The 18,242-nt window shown below is 41.0% G+C and overlaps 1 protein-coding gene across 1 annotated transcript in view; it reads right to left on the bottom strand.

The window, feature by feature from the left end:
* The window catches only part of GRIN2A (glutamate ionotropic receptor NMDA type subunit 2A), a 132,888-nt gene that overhangs the window by 96,883 nt on the left and 17,763 nt on the right, over nucleotides 1-18,242 (bottom strand). The window contains exon 2 of the mRNA XM_058568880.1: nucleotides 14,878-14,992. Coding sequence (XP_058424863.1) covers nucleotides 14,878-14,992 — 115 coding nt within the window. The remainder of the gene's footprint in view (nucleotides 1-14,877; nucleotides 14,993-18,242) is intronic.

The following is an 18,242-nucleotide window of genomic DNA, read 5'->3' as shown; positions in this document are numbered from 1 at the left end:
GAAAATAGACTCCAATAATTCTATAGATATGATTACAGTGAGTTTTAAAACACAGTTTCAAAAGACAATGGCTACTGATAACGAACCTTATGCTAGAGTAATAAGGAATGAACGAGCATCTTACAGCAGGAGGTGGGGGGTGATTTACCTTTTCAGCTTTGCAGAGGAATGCTGACTGATTTTTCACAAAGATGCAAGAGACTAATTATGTAGCAGCTTTGCATGCAGCTCAGTGGGATGCTCTGAGCTAAGTTGGGAAGAGATGCCTGGTTCAGTGGGGAGTCTTGTACTTGTAATAGCCTTTCTTGCAAATGCTGGGAGCATGTCCACCATGCAGGGAGGGGGGACTCCCAATGTATGTTTTCATAATTAAACAATGACAACCTTCACTACCAATATAGAAAGAACCCCGTCTCTACCATGTGGTGTCATAGAAACAAAATGGACTTTAGCGTCTGACAGACCTGAGCTGGAATCTACACATTGATATTTACTTGCTCTGTAATCCTGAGCAAGTCACCAATCCTTTCTGAACATCAGTTTCTTTATATGAAAACTGGGGAAGGGGTGATAGTACTCATGTTGAATGACTGTTGAAAAGGGATCAAACTAATGAATATAAAGCCCCTAGGCTATAGGCATGGCACAGTAATTATTATTATTATGACTATTACGACTATTATAATTATTATTAATTATTTTATAAAATGTGGGGAATTATCTCAAGGTTTCAGGTAGCCAATTTCCTTGTCTTCAGAGTCCAGAAAGCACAATAAGTCCTCTACATCGTAGAGATCAACCCTGGGAATATTCAACCCCTCTCTGTCTCTGCCTCTCCCTCTGGTCCAATCCAGGCTCTAATGCCAAGAAAAACAGTGTAGTGGGGAACAGAGCTTCTGCTGCCAATAGCACAGATGAGAAAACCAAGCTGCACCTCCCGAAGGCAGCCTGACAGCCACTTGTAGCCAGAAGCAGACTGCTGGGGTGGAGCGCTTCACTGTTCTGTCTCTTTTCTTACAGACAAATGTCATTCCTGTCTGCACCAGCAGCAAATGGGGAAATAACAGAAACTGACAGAGACAATGCTAAGAAAGTGGAGAGCAGGTCCAGACAACGAACCATTGAGGTCTGGGAGTTGTAGGCGGGGTAGGGAAGGCAATGCGGCTGCTGCTAACCAAATCAACTGTGAAATGAAAAAAAATAATGAGGGGCCTCAAGGGTTTGTGGTCCAGTTAACATAATGGGTCAGATGACTCTCACCTTTTGGATATCTCTTCTTCATCCTTTAGGACTCAGGACACGTTAGCTCCTTCAGGAAGCTTTTTTTTGTTCCTTACCTAACATGCAGGCTGATAGGTGTCCACAGTGTTCTAGGCTTACCTCTACTATTAGCATCATCTTACTATGCTGTAATTGAAAGTTCATTTCTACATCTCTCCCACTAGACTAGGAGCTCCCCGAGGGCAAGGACATTGCATTATTCATCTCTGCTTCACTCAAACCTACCACAGTCCTGGCACAGAATAGGTAATCAGTAAATACTTGGCAAATGGATCTCTAGGGGGTGAGTGGGTAGGTTCAAGAGTGTATGACCAGATGGACGGATGAAAGACGGTTGGTCAGACAGGTTGATGGATGGATGGAAGGATGGATGGATGGACAGATGGACAGATGGATGGATGGACAGATGGATGGAAGGACAGCTGGATAGTTTATTAGATGACTTATCATTAATAAGTGATTGGCTGGGTGGATAGGTGGTTAAATGGATGGACAAACAGTTCAATCGCATCAGGCATTCATAGTTAGTAGTTACTTTATCCTAAACAGTAAGATTTGAGTCTACTTAAAGGGCTAGGTATTATCATTTCTCTCTTCCACACAACTTCCAAGGCAAATGCTACCCAGGAGAATCTCTAGGTCCTTTATGAAAATTTCCATCATTCATCCTGGAAACTGTGCAGTGGTGGAATGAACACCAGACTTGAAGACTCACAACACTTAAATTTGAATCTTTCTCAGCTGTTGATAAAAAATGTCACTGCATATCTCCAAGATTTCTCTACTCAAAAATTAGAGAATACCACCTACTTCACAAGGTTATCATGTAGCTAAAGTGAAAGAATAAATATAAAAACCAATATTGCGGGGCTGGCCCCATGGCGTAGTGGTTAAGTGCATGCGCTCCGCTGCTGGCGGCCCGGGGTTCAGATCCCGGGTGCACTCCGACGCACCGCCTGTCAGGCCATGCTGTGGTGGGGTTCCATATGAAGTGGAGGAAGATAGGCACCGATGTTAGCCTAGGGCCAGTCTTCCTCAGCAAAACAGAGGAGAATTGGCATGGATGTTAGCTCAGGGCTGATCTTCCTCACACACACACACACACAAAAAAAACCCAACAATATTGTAAGGTTTTGCATATAATGGGTCCTCAATAAAAGCTTACTATTTATTTTCACTATATTCAGAGGATCACTAAAGTCAATCCCCTTACTCACTTTCAAACTTATTTTAGAAATATTGTATCTTTCCCCAAATGAAAGCTCTCTTGGAGCACCAATATAGCAATCAGATAAAGCTTCACCATCTGTAGCTGAAGCCAGATCCTGTCTCATTAACCACCATCCAGCCAGAGACCCCTATGGCACTCTGAAAGAATCTAGCATTCTAGAGAACATAGTTAGAAAAAAACTTTCTCTTACACAAGGTAATGAAGTCTCATTCTATGTTCTGTAATGTTGGGCGTAAAGCCTGGTGTTCTCTCATTGTCTCTCTCTCTCTCTTTCTTCTTCCCTCCCTCTCTTCCCCTCTCTGTCAGAGGAGCTCAGGGCTTTGCATTCGTCTAAAACACAGATGAGTTGATGACCCTGTCAGAGACTAAAAATGGTTTTCATCTGTCTGTTCAGGAGTTTCTAGAAATACTTCTGACTGAGAGGCTCTTTGAATAATTTACTCATCTGAGATCATTTAAATAATCTATTCACTCATTTTCATAACTGATGGCAATGGCAAACTATTAAGGGTACAGCTTTTGTCTTACATTTATACCATCTGTCAGCTTAATCATGCCCCATCACCCTCTGATAGCTTCCTTATCAAATTGGGTTTGTGACTGAGTACAGATGGATACTCCAGATGACATAATGGTTGACTCTGGCTCTCTTGTAATAGTGGGTTCAAATTCTGCCTTCACTGCTATATGACCTTGGGCAAGTCATTTACCCCATGTAGCTTCCGATTTTGTTCCTATAACATGAAGATACAAATAATTATAATTGGAACTGGCATTTATTGGTAATGTACTACATTTCAGTGTTCTAAACACTTAATATATTATTTTGCTTAACTTTCCCAACTACTCTATGAGGTAGGTACTGTTATCTCCCTTTTAAATATGAGAAAATGCAGACAACATTGTGATAGATTAGCGAGATAACTGCATTGCATTGAAAACACTCTGCATGGTGTTTGGCCCACAATAGAAGCTCAACTAATGGCAGCTGCTGCCATCATGATCCCCACATCAATCAACGTCACCATCATCATCGGTCCTCTTCATCATTAATATTCCCATCAATTCATATTCCCATAGAGATGTCCTTCCTCTGAACTGTTTTTTTTTTTTAACTTCTGAAATCTAGGGAACTTATAGCAGAATGTTGCCTTGCAGGAGAGCACTGGTTCAATTGCTGTTCTTTTTGGAGTTGGGTTGATGTTACAACTGCAAAAAAAAAAAGAACCAGTGCAAGACAGAAACACACACACACACACACACACACACACAAGGACATCACATCATTTATTTCAGATTGATGTGTTAATTTGCTGGAGACCTACTCTATTTTCCTCACTGTGACCTCACATATTGTACTCTGTGGGTATTTAAAATAGTCACTCTGCATGACTCTAGGGAAGTCAGATGATAATTTTAAATCTTTTATAATGGCTTAACTTTCCCTCTCTATGGCTCACATAATTTGAGAAACTTAATGATCATTATATAAGGAAACAAATTAAATTTCACACAGACTTTGCTCAGACAGTGATATTACCAAACCAATTTTACAAAAGGGCACTTGACTTTTGATGTGGATTTGGGAGAAAAAAGGAAAGAAAGAGAGAGAAAAGGAAAGAAAGAGAGAAGGCAGGAAAGACAGGGAGAGGGAGGGAAGAGAGATGAACAATGTCATTTACAGGCACAACAAATTTCTTCTGGAAATACTTAGTCCAGAAACGCCTAAGCACAGACCTATGTCTAAAAATTAAAAAAAAAAAAAAAATCTGACTGATTCCTCTCTGTCACGAATCTCTCAGCAAATCATCCAGTCAATGCCATGCGCTTTCAATTCAGTCTCTGAAAATTCTCTCTGAAACCACTACCACTGTTGTTCTTCACATCTATATTCCCTTTAACCTGACATACTTAAATATCCCCTTAGAAATTTCCCAAAGATTCATGCCAATCACCATTTTATTTTTAAAGAAGCAGTATAGTTAATGTTTAAGAGGGCAGGTTATGGGGTGCATATCCCGGCTTTGCAACTCACTAGCTCTGTGATCCTGAGCAAGTTCTTAAATTTCTCTGGTCCTTGTTCCCTACATTTGTAAATGAAGGTAATAGTAGCATCTGTACTACAGTGTTCAATGAAGATTAGACGAGTTTACATATTTGAACCCTTAGCACTCTACATGGTACATCAATACTAAATCAATTTTAGCTCTTACTATGACTGTTTTTATGTTGTTCTCACAACTCAAGCTCCTCAACAGTGCCCCAAAGATTACTGAGTGAAGTCCTGTAGTCTGTAATTCAAATTCCAGCATGGTCCTTCCTTCCCATAATTTCCCTTCAAACAATCGGTATTCGTTTTCTATTGTCATGTAACTAATTACCTCAAGCTTTAGCCACTTGAAACAACCTCTTTTTAGGATCTTACAGTTCTGTAGGTCAGAAGTCCAGCAGGGCTCAGCTGGGGTCTCTGCTCAGGGTCTCATAAGGCCAAAAGCAAGGTGTCAGGCAGGCTGGGCTCATAGCTGGAGGATCTGGGAAGAATCCACTTCCAAACTCATTCAGGTTGTTGGCTGAGTTCAGTTCCTTGAGGCTGTAGGACTGAAGTCCTTGTTTCCTTGCTGGCTGTTGGCCAGGGACTAAACTCAGCTCCTGGTGGCCACCTGCATTCCTTGTCAGGTGGCCCCCTCCACCCTCAAATCCAGCAGTCAGTCAAATCCTTCTCATGCTCAAATCTCTCTGACTTCCTCTTCTGCTCTCAGTTGCAAAAGACTCTCTACTTTTAAAAAGCTCATGTGATTAGGTCAGGCCCACCCGAATCATCTTCCTTTTGATCAACTCAAAATCAACTGAAAAACCCCTTTTGCTACCTGACGTAACAATCATGGAAGCTATATCCCATCATATTGACAGGTCCCACTCATCCTCCACGGGGAGAGGACTATAGAAGGGTGGGGGTCATTGGGACTCGTTCTTAGAATTCTGCCGACCACACAAACTATGTTTCAGACACATTGAACTCTTCCTCAAAGGGGCCCTGAGCACTCTTGCCTCTGGTCTTCGGCTTTCAGTGTTCCTGCTGCATGAAATGGCCTTCCCAGGCTTGTTCTCTGAGACTTTGTTCAAATGAGAAATCCTCTGTATAGCTGCCTTTGATCCTTCTGCTTACATGTAACATCTCTCTCTCTAAATACCATAGAGTCTTATCAGAACATCTTTTGTGGCACATTTCACACTGTCTTGTAGTTATGAGCATCTCCTAGGGCCCTGTTAGACTCTAAGTATCTTGAAGACTGGTCCATGTCCTATTGCAGCCCTCAACAATGACTTGCACATAGTAGGTGCTCAGGAAATTTTGTTTGATGGAATAAATGTATGAATAAATATACCCAAAATTCAGCCATCTCTGTTTATGGGAGACAGATTTAACTAAAAAAAATAAACCATTTAACAACTCAGTATTTATTGAGGACACACCAGGTGACAGGAACTGAACTACATCCATAGACAACATTTTATTTGGCCTTGTTACTGCCTCATTCAGCAGAGATTACTTAAGGTGCAACAAGACTCCAATTTCTTTATTGCTTTTTCCCTTGTACCCTTTCTCTTAAGCATTGCTACTAAGCAGTGTATTCCAAAGGAAGGAAGAGGCACAAAGACTAAGAAGCAAGGAGTCTTGACAACCAGGATGACCTAGATGAAACCATTTTTTCAGCATTACAAAGAGTAAGTCTATGTCCTAAAGCAGTAATTCTACATCGTTAATGGGCATGAGAATCACTAGGGGAGCTTATGAAAAGCAGAATCAGAAATGATTATTCTGTAGGTTTGAGGTAGGGCTAAGACCTTTACATCTTTTCTGTGGCAACTCTATACAGGTAGCCCAAAGGACCACACTTGTAGAATGAACACACTAAAAGATGTTCCTCATTTGGGGAAGTTCATGAAAAAAAAAAAAAATCTTCCCATTCATTCTCATATCCATTCTACAGATAGTTATTGAGTCTTGGCTATTGAGCACCAGAGATATAATGGCAAAGGAAAAACCTGAAAACAAACAAACAGTACTCCTTCAGTCCTTGTCACAGCCAGAATTCATGGCTTCATCAATGGGCTGCCATTGTTTTTCTAAGCAAAGCAAGCACACAGCAGAAGGCATAATGTGCCTCTGCCCGCTTGTAGACCGTGTAAACAATGCACTTCGGTTTTAGCAATTCGCACAATTGTTCTGTCAATTGCCATTTACTGGTGTCCTCTCAATTATAATTTCCCTCCATGACTTCTCTTACATAATCATTGGAATATGTGTGTGCAGAAGCCAAGTACAATGCTCTCATAAATACTTCAATCCTTTAGCAAGATGGACCTTTTTGCAGATTATTGATATCACACACAAACACACACACAGACTAGGAATCTTCTGCATATTCTCAGGAGTTCTTGAAACTCACTGGGCCATTCTAGGTTAAATGTGGTGGGAAAGTGGTGGAGGGGTAGCTAAAATACAATGAGTTAGAAGAGAGGGAGTTACAGCATTCTATAATTAGAAATCACATCATGTAATAATTGCAATAATTGCACCCCATGCACACACCATTCTTGGTGAAAGCCTCACTAGATATAACACGTTGATATGTCACAGTGTGAATTATACACTCCAGAGATCAATCTTAGCTTTTTCTAAGATCTCCTTTATCATATCTGTACTAAGAATTCTTTAACTGGCATCTACTTCATTATGCAAAAGACATAAGAAACAGAGTATGATTGATCCCCTTCTTTAATGAGCCAAACTGGAAGATGGAACTACTGTAGACCAAAAAAGACAGAGCCTGTGCGATGTAATACCTCAAGTTCCAATGAGTTGGATTTGGGTGGAATCTGCTGCATCCAGTGAGAAAAAGGAGGTCCATATCATTCCAAAGGTAGGAGGAAATCCCTTAATTTCTCCACTAAAATATCCCGTTCCTACTACCAGTTATTCAGTAGGATGTAGTGATTAGGAACGCAGCCTTCAGGGCCAACAGACCTCCACTCACATCCTGTTTCCATCACATACTAACTGGGGGATCTGAAGCAGGTCACTAGCCTCACTGAACCTGACTTTCCATTTATGAGACAGGGATAAAAAGACCTACTTTAGATGGGCTATTGAAATGACTAAATGAAGTCATGGATGTAAAATCCTCAGCGTGGTTCTTGGTACAGGGTAGCTGTCAATAAATGGTGGCTGAAGTCAGCATTGCCAACAGATTGTATGGAGGCCCTTCTATACAATCGAAACAAAGCCTTGCGGTAGAGCCAAAGAAACAAATGAGAGGAACAGACCTATCCCTGATGGGGCTCATAGTCTAAGTGAAGACGAATATGCAAGCAAACAATTACAACACAAGCTGTTAACACTCTTAGGAGTTAGCAGGGGAAAGGGCTCAATCCACTTTGGATTATCCAGATGTAGAATCAGTGGAAAGGGTGTCTTTGGTGAAGAGGGAAAAATGTTTGAAGGGCGGGAACACCAGGGACATGTTACACATGAGTAGATGACGACTGAACATGAAGGCTTGGGGGATACTGGGAGGATAAGAATGAAGCTTTCTGTGCTGGGACACAGGAGAAGAACCATAATTGGGAGAGGAAGATGATGACTTTGGCTTTGAGCAAGACGAAGTTGGAGGTCTGCAGACCATCCACATGGGGTCAGGATATCTGGGCTGGAGGGAGAGATCTAGGAGTCATCACAGTGAGGAAGGCAGCTGAAACCAAGGGCAGCAATGAGAATGCAAACCGAGTGTTAAGAATGAAGAGAGAAGTAGATGCATCCGAGCGAGGGGAATGGGACACTGCACTCAGTCCGAGCGAGGGGAATGGGACACTGCACTCAGGAAGACATAACAATGGGTCTCCCTTAGGTCTTCTGGGGCATCTCTATCATCTTTAATTAGCACTTCTCTAGAAAATAAGATTGTCTAACTTTAATATTTATGTGTTTTGTCCTACTTAGGCTTGGAGTTAAAACTTCAAAACCACTTTAAAAATCTTTCTTTATATCTCCCTCTCTAAATATATATCCCTTTTAAAGCTAGCCTGTATATATATATGTACATACGTGTGCGCATACACACATATATATTTTCATTTTAAAGCTAGTGTAACCCTAAAATGGTAAATAGAATTATTCTCAAAGCATTTTTTCAAGTAGTTAATAAGAAAGTGATTCAACTTGGAGAAATCCAGTCTATCACTCAAGGTCCAACTCCAATGTCTCTGTCTTCATGACGTCTTCCCCAATGGACCAAGTCAAGGTCACCCCTCTCTCCCAGAGATGGCTCAGTTATGAGCTACTTGAGAAGAGGAATGGTTTCCTACTCATCCTTGCATCAGCTCTGGTGCCTGATGGAATGTTGGCCACTGAGTTGGCACACAGCGGGTATTGGTTGTACTGACCTGGGCTGCTCATTGGCTTCCACCCACGGTATTGTTTTGAAGCATCTCTGGGGAGCCTTGGACCCATCAAGCTCCAAGGCAAGCAAAACCATAGAAAAAAAAGGAGAGGCAAAGGGTATGGAAGTCCCAATGTGCCAGAGAAAGCCTGCTCAGCACTGAGTTCTGTGTCTGCTGAACACAAGTGGGCACTGTGCACGGCGTTGGAATAATCCACGGCAGCCGCACACAAAGGCCCAGCAGAAAGCCAATGACCCTCTAAGGGCTTGTCATGTTTTCCCAGACACCCTCATTACACGCTGCCGCTTCCAATGATGCCACTGGGTAACCTCAGAGATGAAAAGAAATGGCCTCTGAGTCCCCGAATAACAGCTCCCTCCTTCAGCAGGCCTTCCCCTCCGCTGACCTGCTGTCCTGGTGTGCGCTGCCCGGGGGCAGCTTTAAGGACAACATGACTGGTATTTACCTGCTTCACTGGCTTCCTCTTTCTTCAAGACAGAAACACAAGGAGTTATTTCTGAAGCACTGGATCCCCTGAGTGCCAAGCAAATAGACCAACTACGGGAAACATTTGTACATTCTAAGCTCAACTCGGCAGCAATTCCCCGAGCTGCCTTTTTGGGAAATTGCTGTATTTCAACAGGAATTTGAAGGATTACACACAAAATATTAAAAGGGTGTTTTCTGTATCTGGAAATGGAGTATACGAAGGGCAGCCTTCTTTTATGCAATGTTATCACCTGCGCCGCAGTGGCTTCCCTGTAAACAGACTCTCTGGCAAACGAGCTAGGTCCAAAGGCAGCCCGGAAAATTCACAGGTGTGAGCCAAGCCTGCCCCAGGACTGGATAAATCCAACCGAGGGAATGATTTTACAGCTCCCAACATTATCCTTGGATTGTGTAACTTCAAAAGGTTGAAAATTAACCCCCAAATGCAACAACCTAAGGCAGAAAGGCCCAAGTTCTTGACCTCCTATTAATGATAAGGAAAAAATAACTTGTATTTTGGCTTTGCATTTGTAAGAGAAAAGAAAAACCAGAACTTGAAGGATGGATCAAAGAAGGTGAGGACACAGGAAAGCTTTACAGGCAAAAAAAAAAAAAACAAAAAAGGCATGTTCAAAGTTCCAGCTGCATAAAGGAAGCCAGCTCAGTCATGGAGGTGTGAGCCAATTAGTATGGCGGACGACAGGCACATCTGAGAGAAGAGAGGAGGTAACAACTGGGGCCAGTTAACTAGAAGTTAATGCTTTTCTCGAGCATCACAAAAGTGTAGAGTCCTACCCCCTCCCCCTCCACACGCACACTAGAATCGAAGTTCCATGAGTACAGAAATATTTTTTGTTTCTTGTTCACTGATAGATTCCAAGCATCAAGAATAGTGCCTGGCACACAGCAAGCAGTGAATAAATGTGTGTTGGGTAACAAATAAATGAAGTTGTCAGTCAGTGGTTGGGTGGACCACCTCAAGGAAAAACAGAGCAGATGTTCCATAAACAATGGCTATTGTTGTTATAACTAGCATTCATACCTGGGGGTTAAATATGAAAACTCGGTAAACATTGGTAGTTAATTGTGCTGGGTATTCCAATTTGAAGGGTTTCAAAATTATTTTTAATTAAGGTACAATGATATGCAATAAAATAAACAGATTTTGTATGATAGTTTGATGCATTTTGACAAATGTTCAAGATAGGGGAGATTGCCATAATTCTAGAAAGTTCCCTGTGTCCCTTCCCTGTTAATTGCCCTCCTCCACAAAAGCAACCATTATTCTGATGTCTAACCCCACAGAATAGTTTTGCCTCTTCTTCACCTTTACATAAATGAAATTATACAGTATAATCTTCTGAGTCTGGCTTCCTTTATTCAACATAATGTTTTTGCAATTCATCCACGTTGTTGTCGGTGTTACTGGTTCATTCCTATTAATGACTAGCATTCCGTTTTATGAATATACCATATTTTATTTATCCTTTTCTTTCTTGATGGACATTTGAGTTCTTTCTGATGTTATGCTATTATGAATAAAGTTGCAATGAATATTCTTATACAAATATAACTTTTGGGTACATGTTTACATTTCTTTGCAGTAATTACCTAAGAGTGGAATTACTGGATGATAGGTTTATGTAACAATGTTTAATTCTGTGAGAAACTATCAAACAGTTTTCCACAGGGGTTATAATTTTACATTCCCACCAGAAATATGGAAGAGATTCAGTTGTTCCATACCCTTAGCAACACTTGGTATTATTAGCCTTTTTCATTTTAGCTATTCAGTGGGTGTGAAGAGGTATCTCAATGTGGTTTCAATTTGCATGTCTCTGAAGATCATTGATATTAAACATGCTTTCATGTACTTGGCCATCTGAGTAATATCTTTTGTGAAGTGTTTAAGTCAATTTCCCGCTTTTAATTGTGTTGTTTTCCTTTTTATTATTGATTTATAGGAGTTATTTATATATTATGAGTCCTTTTAGATATATATATATATTTATTTAATATTTTTCCCAATTTGTGGCTTGTTTTTTTCATTGTGTAGCAATGTCTATACTTGTGCGAAAGTTTTAAATTATGATGGAGTCCAGTTTATTATTTTTACTGTGTGCTTAATGCCTTTTGCATTCTGCTTTCTCAAATCCCAAAAATATCCTCCTATATTTTCTTCTAGAAGCTTTATAGTTTTAGCTTTTACATTTAAGTCTGAAATGTATTTTAAGTTATTTTTGTGTATATGTAAGCTATGGGTCAAGGGTTATTTTTTTTCTCTATGGATACCCAGTTGATCAAGAACAATTTATTAAAAAGACTTTCCTGGGGCTGGCCCAGTGGTGTAGTGGTTAAGTTCGCACACTCTGCTTTGGTGGCCCAGGGTTCGCAGGTTCGGATCCCAGGTGCAGGTGGACACACCACTCATCAGCCATGCTGTGAAGGCATCCCATATACAAAATAGAGGAGGATGGGCACAGATGTTAGCTCAGGGCCAATCTTCCTCAGAAAAAAGAGGAAGATTGGCAACAGATATTGGTTCATGGCCAAGCTTCCTCACCAAAGAAAAAAAAAACTTTCCTTTCCCCCCTTGTCACAATTCTTCGTAAAAAATCATTTGAACGTAGGTTTGTGGATCTATTTTCATTATTTCATTGTTATACAAGATGTTAGTTATAGGCTTTTCGTAGACAACCATTATCAGATTGAAAAGTCTCCTTTCCTTATCATGAATGGATATTGGATTTTGTCAAACGCTTTTCCTGCATCTATTAAGATGACTATATAATTTTTTCCTTTATTAGATTAATATGATAAATGACATTAATTTATTTTATTTTTTTTGTGAGGAAGATTAGCCCTGAGCTAACATCTGTTGCCAATCCTCCTCATTTTGCTGTGAATGATTGGCTCTGGGCTAACATTCATGCCCATCTTCCTCTACTTTATATGGGACACTGCCACAGCATGGCTTGACTAGTGGTGCGTTGGTCTGCGCCCAGGATCTGAACCCTCGAACCCTGAGCTGCTGAAGTGGAGCGAATGAACTTAACTACTATGCCACCAGGCCAGCCCCTCATTAATTTATTGTTTTCAATGTTAAACCAGTCTTGAATTCCTAGGATAATCCTCACTTATCCATGATGTAGTATCTTTTTGTAATATATTGCTGGATTATGATTACTAATATATTGAAAAACTCTGTGTAGATTTAACATCTTAAAATGTTTGACAGAATTCACAGTGAAGCCATCTAGGCCAGGAGTTTTTCTTGTTTTTTTAAATGGGAAAGTTTTTAGTTATGAATTCAATTTCTTAGCAAATTTAGAGCTATTCAGAATGTCTATTTCCTTTTGTGTCAGTTTTGGCAGATTGTGGTTTTTCAAGGAATTTACCCATTTTATCTACATTGTTGAATTTGTTAGTATAAATTTTTCATAACTTTTTTTTCATTTTAATGTCTCTGGAATCTATAATGTCTGTGGTGATTTCCCCTCTTGCATTTTTAGTATTGGTTATGGTATCTGTGTTTTTTCTCTTTTGTGTGATCACTCTTGCTGGGAATCATTAATTTTATTAATCTTTTCAAAGAACTAGCCTTTGGCTTTGTTGATTTTCTCTATAGTTTGTGTTCAACTTTGTTGATTTTTACTCTTATGTTTATTATGTTCTTCCTTCTACTTCATTTGGGTTTACTTTGCTCTTTTTTTCCCTAGCTTCTTCATATAGAAGCCTAAATCACTGATTTTATATTTTCCTTGATTTTTTTTATTATAAGCATTTAAAGCTGTGAATTTCCCTCTTAGCACATCTTCAGCTTTATTCTTAAAATTTTAATATGCTGTGTTTTCATTGCCATCCCATTCAAAATATTTTCTAACATCTAACGTTTCTTCTTTGACCCGTAGGTTATTTAGAAGTGTGTTTCCTAATTTCCAAACATCTGTGGATTTTCTAGATGTAATTTTACTTTTAATTTTTATTATTTTTTTAATTTTTTGTGAGGAAGATCGGCCCTGAGCTAACATCTGCCAATCCTCCTCTTTTTTATTTTTGCTGAGGGAGACTGGCTGTGGGCTAACATCCATGCCCATCTTCCTCCACTCTACATGGGACACCGCCACAGCATGGCCCGCCAAGCAGTGCGTCGGTGCGCGCCCCGGATCCGAACCAGTGAACCCCGGGCCGCCTCAGCAGAGTGCGTGCACTTAACGGCTTGCGCCACTGGGCCGGCCCCTTAACTTTTTAATTTAATGCTCTCATGGTCAAAGAATGCATCCTGCATTATTTCACTCCTTTGAAATATATTGGACTTGTTTTATACTCCGGAATATAGTCTACTTTGGTGAATTTTCCAGGTGTGCTGGAAGGAATGTGTATTTCGTAGCTGTTGGATGTAGCGAGCAAAATCTTCTGAAGCTCCCTCTTCCCCACTCCCTTCTAGGACTCTGTCACTGACGCCCTCAAAGTCAATGCCTCTGTTTGCACAGTATTCTCTTCTGATCCAGTTAACCATAGCATGGTTCCCACACTACATCCTCTAACTTCCTACCCCAAGGATCTCTCAGGCCTCCATTTGATGTGCAAAGTGAAGATAAACCTCAAGTTGCTGAAGTAGTTTAGAGGCCATTCATGGCTTGTCAAAAAAAGACAAGATAACAACATAGGCTTCCCTTACCGTCTCTTTTATCAGTTCTTATGTGATACTGTGGCAACTAATTTGAGAGTTGAATTATGGGGGAAGATAGAATGCAACTTGCACAGATATTGTCATTGTATGCATGGGATCATCTGTAAATCCCCCATGAAGACTCTCATCTCTGACCCAGGACACGGCTTGTGTGGTATGTGAGATGATTTTTCCCTGCATGGTTATTTTTTATATTTTTTAATAGTTAATATATATGTACTAGAAAATGTGCTTTATGAGAAATATAACCTCCCTCACCAACCTATGATTTACAGGAGTGGTGCACTTAAGTTTTGGAAATTAGTTGATTTAAAGGAATAGACTAAGTAAATGAAAATACAGGAGGTTCATCCTATGGCAAAATATGTCAGCATGGTACATGATTATGAGGTTTAGGCAAACTGGTGTGATCATTACTATACAGTCAACATTTGCTACTCACTGATGTGAACCACACTTCAGTCTTTAAATTATCCTGAGTCCTTCAAGGACCCTTCCTATGGGATTTGAGAGCTTGACATAGGGAACAGCGCATAATTACCACAGTTCACCCAGGGAAAGTGTTCCAATCGCACCTTACAATATTTGCTCTGCCTTGCTCCAAGAAAGGTCTGCCTCTGGCCCTGGGATGGGATTTGGAGCAGCTCCACAGGAAATGCTCTGGGAAAAGGAGTAATTTGAGCCCCTCAGCTGCCCATGCTTTCATCCCTCCCCTGCATTCAGCACACAGACGGATGCTCACCTTTTCCCATTCTCGGTCCTTGTTCAGCACAATCACCACCAGCCTGGGGTGCACCTGGTAGCCTTCCTCAGTGAAGGACAAGTCTTTGCCATCCCATGTCACGTTGACCATAAATCTAGAGAGAGGAAGAGAGAAAGACAAATTTTTAGGGAAGAATTAAAGAGGTGTCAAACAAATGAATGGATGCCACCCACCATCAGTGTTACACTTTCAAGTGTAAACTTACATTGGCATCACTCATCACAAGCAGCCTCTACCGTGGAAGCATTGGTACCCATGCAGGCACTGCTAATTGACTATGCACTCTTCCATGAGCCTGTACTCACTCTCAGAATCCCCAATCCTGTATAGGCTTTAGTAATTGACTGTAATTAGCACATGGCATGGAACATTTCTGTCCTACCAGACCCATAGTCCTTTGTTCAAATAATCTTCTTAAAGGAGGATCTTAAAGCATGTTCTATTATGTTTTAACAAGCTTCTCTAAAGGAAACTGCTTGCTCATAAACCACCTGGTCTACAACTTCAAAGAAGTGGTATCCCATCCGTTCATTGTTCATTCAACTAATATTTATTAAACATTTGCTACACGCCAGGACTCAGCTAATTGTTTAGGGATAGATAAGGAAACAGCCATGATTCTTGCTCTCATGAAGCTTACAGTCTAAAAGAGAGGACAGGCATTGATTGATTAATCACAGATCTATGACAAGTGCTACAATTCAGAGGTGGGTGTGCTATGTGAAATTGAAAAAGGGGTCAGGCAAGGCTTCTGTAAAAAAGTGCAGCTTGACCTGAAGGATGAGCCAGCACTGACTAGGTAAGAAAAGACAACAGCACATTCCAGGCAAAAGGGAGCTTGTGCAAAGGTCTCGTGGTAATACATATAAGGGACTAACTGCAAACCAGTGAGACTGAAGCAGAGACAGACAGTGGAATGTGGGATGTGGTGTGGCTGAGAAGGTGAATAGGGGCAGATGGTGCAAAGCTTTTCAGGCCAGGTGAAGGAGTTTTGTGTTTGTTTTAAAACGATAGGAAGACATTGAAGGTTTTAATCAAGGGGACGATATGATCAGACTTTTCTTGTATAATATGACCTGAAGGCTGTGTAGAGAATGGGTTGGAGGGGGACCAGAGTGGATATAGGGGGGCTGGTTGCCGTGCTTTCATTATCCAGGTGAGAGGCGATGTTGGCTTTGGTCCTGTTGTGGCCTCGAAAGAGGAGAAGAAGGAAGAGAAGGAGCAACAGCAAACAGGACCAAGTGGAGAGATATTTAGCGGGTATTTAGTGGTGGGTTAGAGGTGGGGGGCGGAGAGGGAGGCATCAAGGACGACTCCTCAGTCTCATGGAGTCTTATACAGTCTTATATAGTCCTCCTTGTATAACATCATGCAGTCAACTTTGGCCCAGGTATTTTCACTGCAGGTGACGTCTGTCTGCCTTACAATACTCCGTCTCCACTGCTCCTCAAAGCCATCTCGCCTGTGGTCAGGCTGGATGCAGATGGGGAGCCAAGGCAGAGCTCATCTCCAAGGATTTGGGCAGCAGGGTCTCTAGGGGTCCTCGTCTCCTTGCAGCTTGAGAAAAATGTGATGCTGTTGAAGACTTCCAAGAAGACATAGCACTTAGCAGATGCTCAATGAATACAGGATGCGGGACGGAAGCATTCAAGGACTTCTCCAGAAAGACGGGGTATCTAGAAGCCACAGAATTTTCTTGCTTTATATTCCTTCAACACCAAAAGCTGCTGGAGAAGTAGAGTATTAATAAGGAGGACCAGACTACAAAAAAATTCCAGAAGGAGAGATTGGCCTAACTGGTCACACGTCTGCCCCGGGGCCACCATAGTGCAGAAGACCTGACTGTGTCACGTGGGAGGAGAATCAGGTCTGAAATGGCAAATCGAAAAAATTGGTGAAAGGCAAATAACAGTATTGTGTATCCATTCAATGGACTATCTGAGTCACTAAACATCATGTTTTTGAAGACAAGTTAATAGAATGGAGAAAATGCTCACTATTTAATGTTAAGCAGAAAAGAAGATAAGAACAGGGCTTGTCTCTGTATAGAAGGATTACAGGTACTTTTTATTTTCTTTTGCGTGTCTTTGTATTCTCCAAGTTTTCTGCAAATACTTTGTATTTTTTAACGAAAATACTGTTTGTTACAAAACAGAAAGATAAAACTGCTATTCTAGAAGAAACAAAGAGTAACCACTATTCTATTTGGTGCATTTGAGATAGTCCAGTCATTTCCTAGTAAGATGTTTTATTGATTCGACAGCTATTTCTGCTGAATGTCAATGTATCAGGCCTTATGGTGAGTCCTCTAGACACAGAAATAAAACGCACACAGTGCCTGTCCACTCTCTTACCCACATCCTTACAATTCAGTGACAGGCGTATAAACAATGACAGCACGGAGAGTGCCACCTGAGCATTGATGGGCAAGTAAATGTGAGAAGTTGTGGGAACGCAGAGGAAGGGCCCCCATCTCCACCTAAGGGATTTAGGGAGGACTTCCTAGGGAATCTTGAAGAGCGAAGGGGTTGAGGAGAGGTGGGAGAAAAGGATTCTGAGCAGAGGAATCATATTAGGTAAAGAAGAGTTAGCAGAGGGAGTGACACAGGCTGGGAGAAGCAGGAAATAGCTTAGTAAGGCTGACAGGCAGTGGGATTTGTTTGGAGTCGATCCCCGAAGCCAGATCATAAGGGACGTTGTGTGACACCCTAAAAGGTTTAGATCTTATTCAGAAAGCCCTGGAGATCCATGGAAGTTTCTAAGTAGACGAGTGATGCACTCAGATTTGCTGCCAAGGGAAGCAGAAGTAAAAATGCGTCTCTGTACTTGCAGACAACTTCAACATTTTTGTTTATGGCTAAAAACCATTCATTATTTAGAAAATTGGAACTTTTTTTTCTGTTTCTTCTTTCCTTTGATGCCTCCTGGCTAGTGTTTGATGAGCTAAATGGACATGGCCCAGACAGGCACATCTAAGGAGTGTTCCACCTCACATTCCCTTATTGAGACTCTTAAGAAGACATTTGCACGGACTAGGGGATAGAGGAGGACTGAATTTTGGTCAAATTCCTCATTATCAACAAGATTTCAAAGTAATTAGTTGGGGCCTAAGTTAAGCTGTTTATATTTTTCAAGTTCACTTTTTGGTTTTGTTCCTCATGGTTATTTTTAGTTCTCTCACATTGTCTGGCACAGTGTACGGGTGGAGTTAATGTTTGGTGGTTGAGTATGTTGACAGATCATCACCAGCAGTGTCATCTATCCATTCATCAATTCATCCATTCATCCATCCATCCATCAATACATCCATCCATCCATTCATTGAATAGACATGTTTGAGTACC

Source organism: Diceros bicornis, chromosome 26 (assembly GCF_020826845.1).
Source record: "Diceros bicornis minor isolate mBicDic1 chromosome 26, mDicBic1.mat.cur, whole genome shotgun sequence".
NCBI classification, from domain to species: domain Eukaryota; kingdom Metazoa; phylum Chordata; class Mammalia; order Perissodactyla; family Rhinocerotidae; genus Diceros; species Diceros bicornis.
This window is presented reverse-complemented; position numbering and strand designations above follow the sequence as displayed.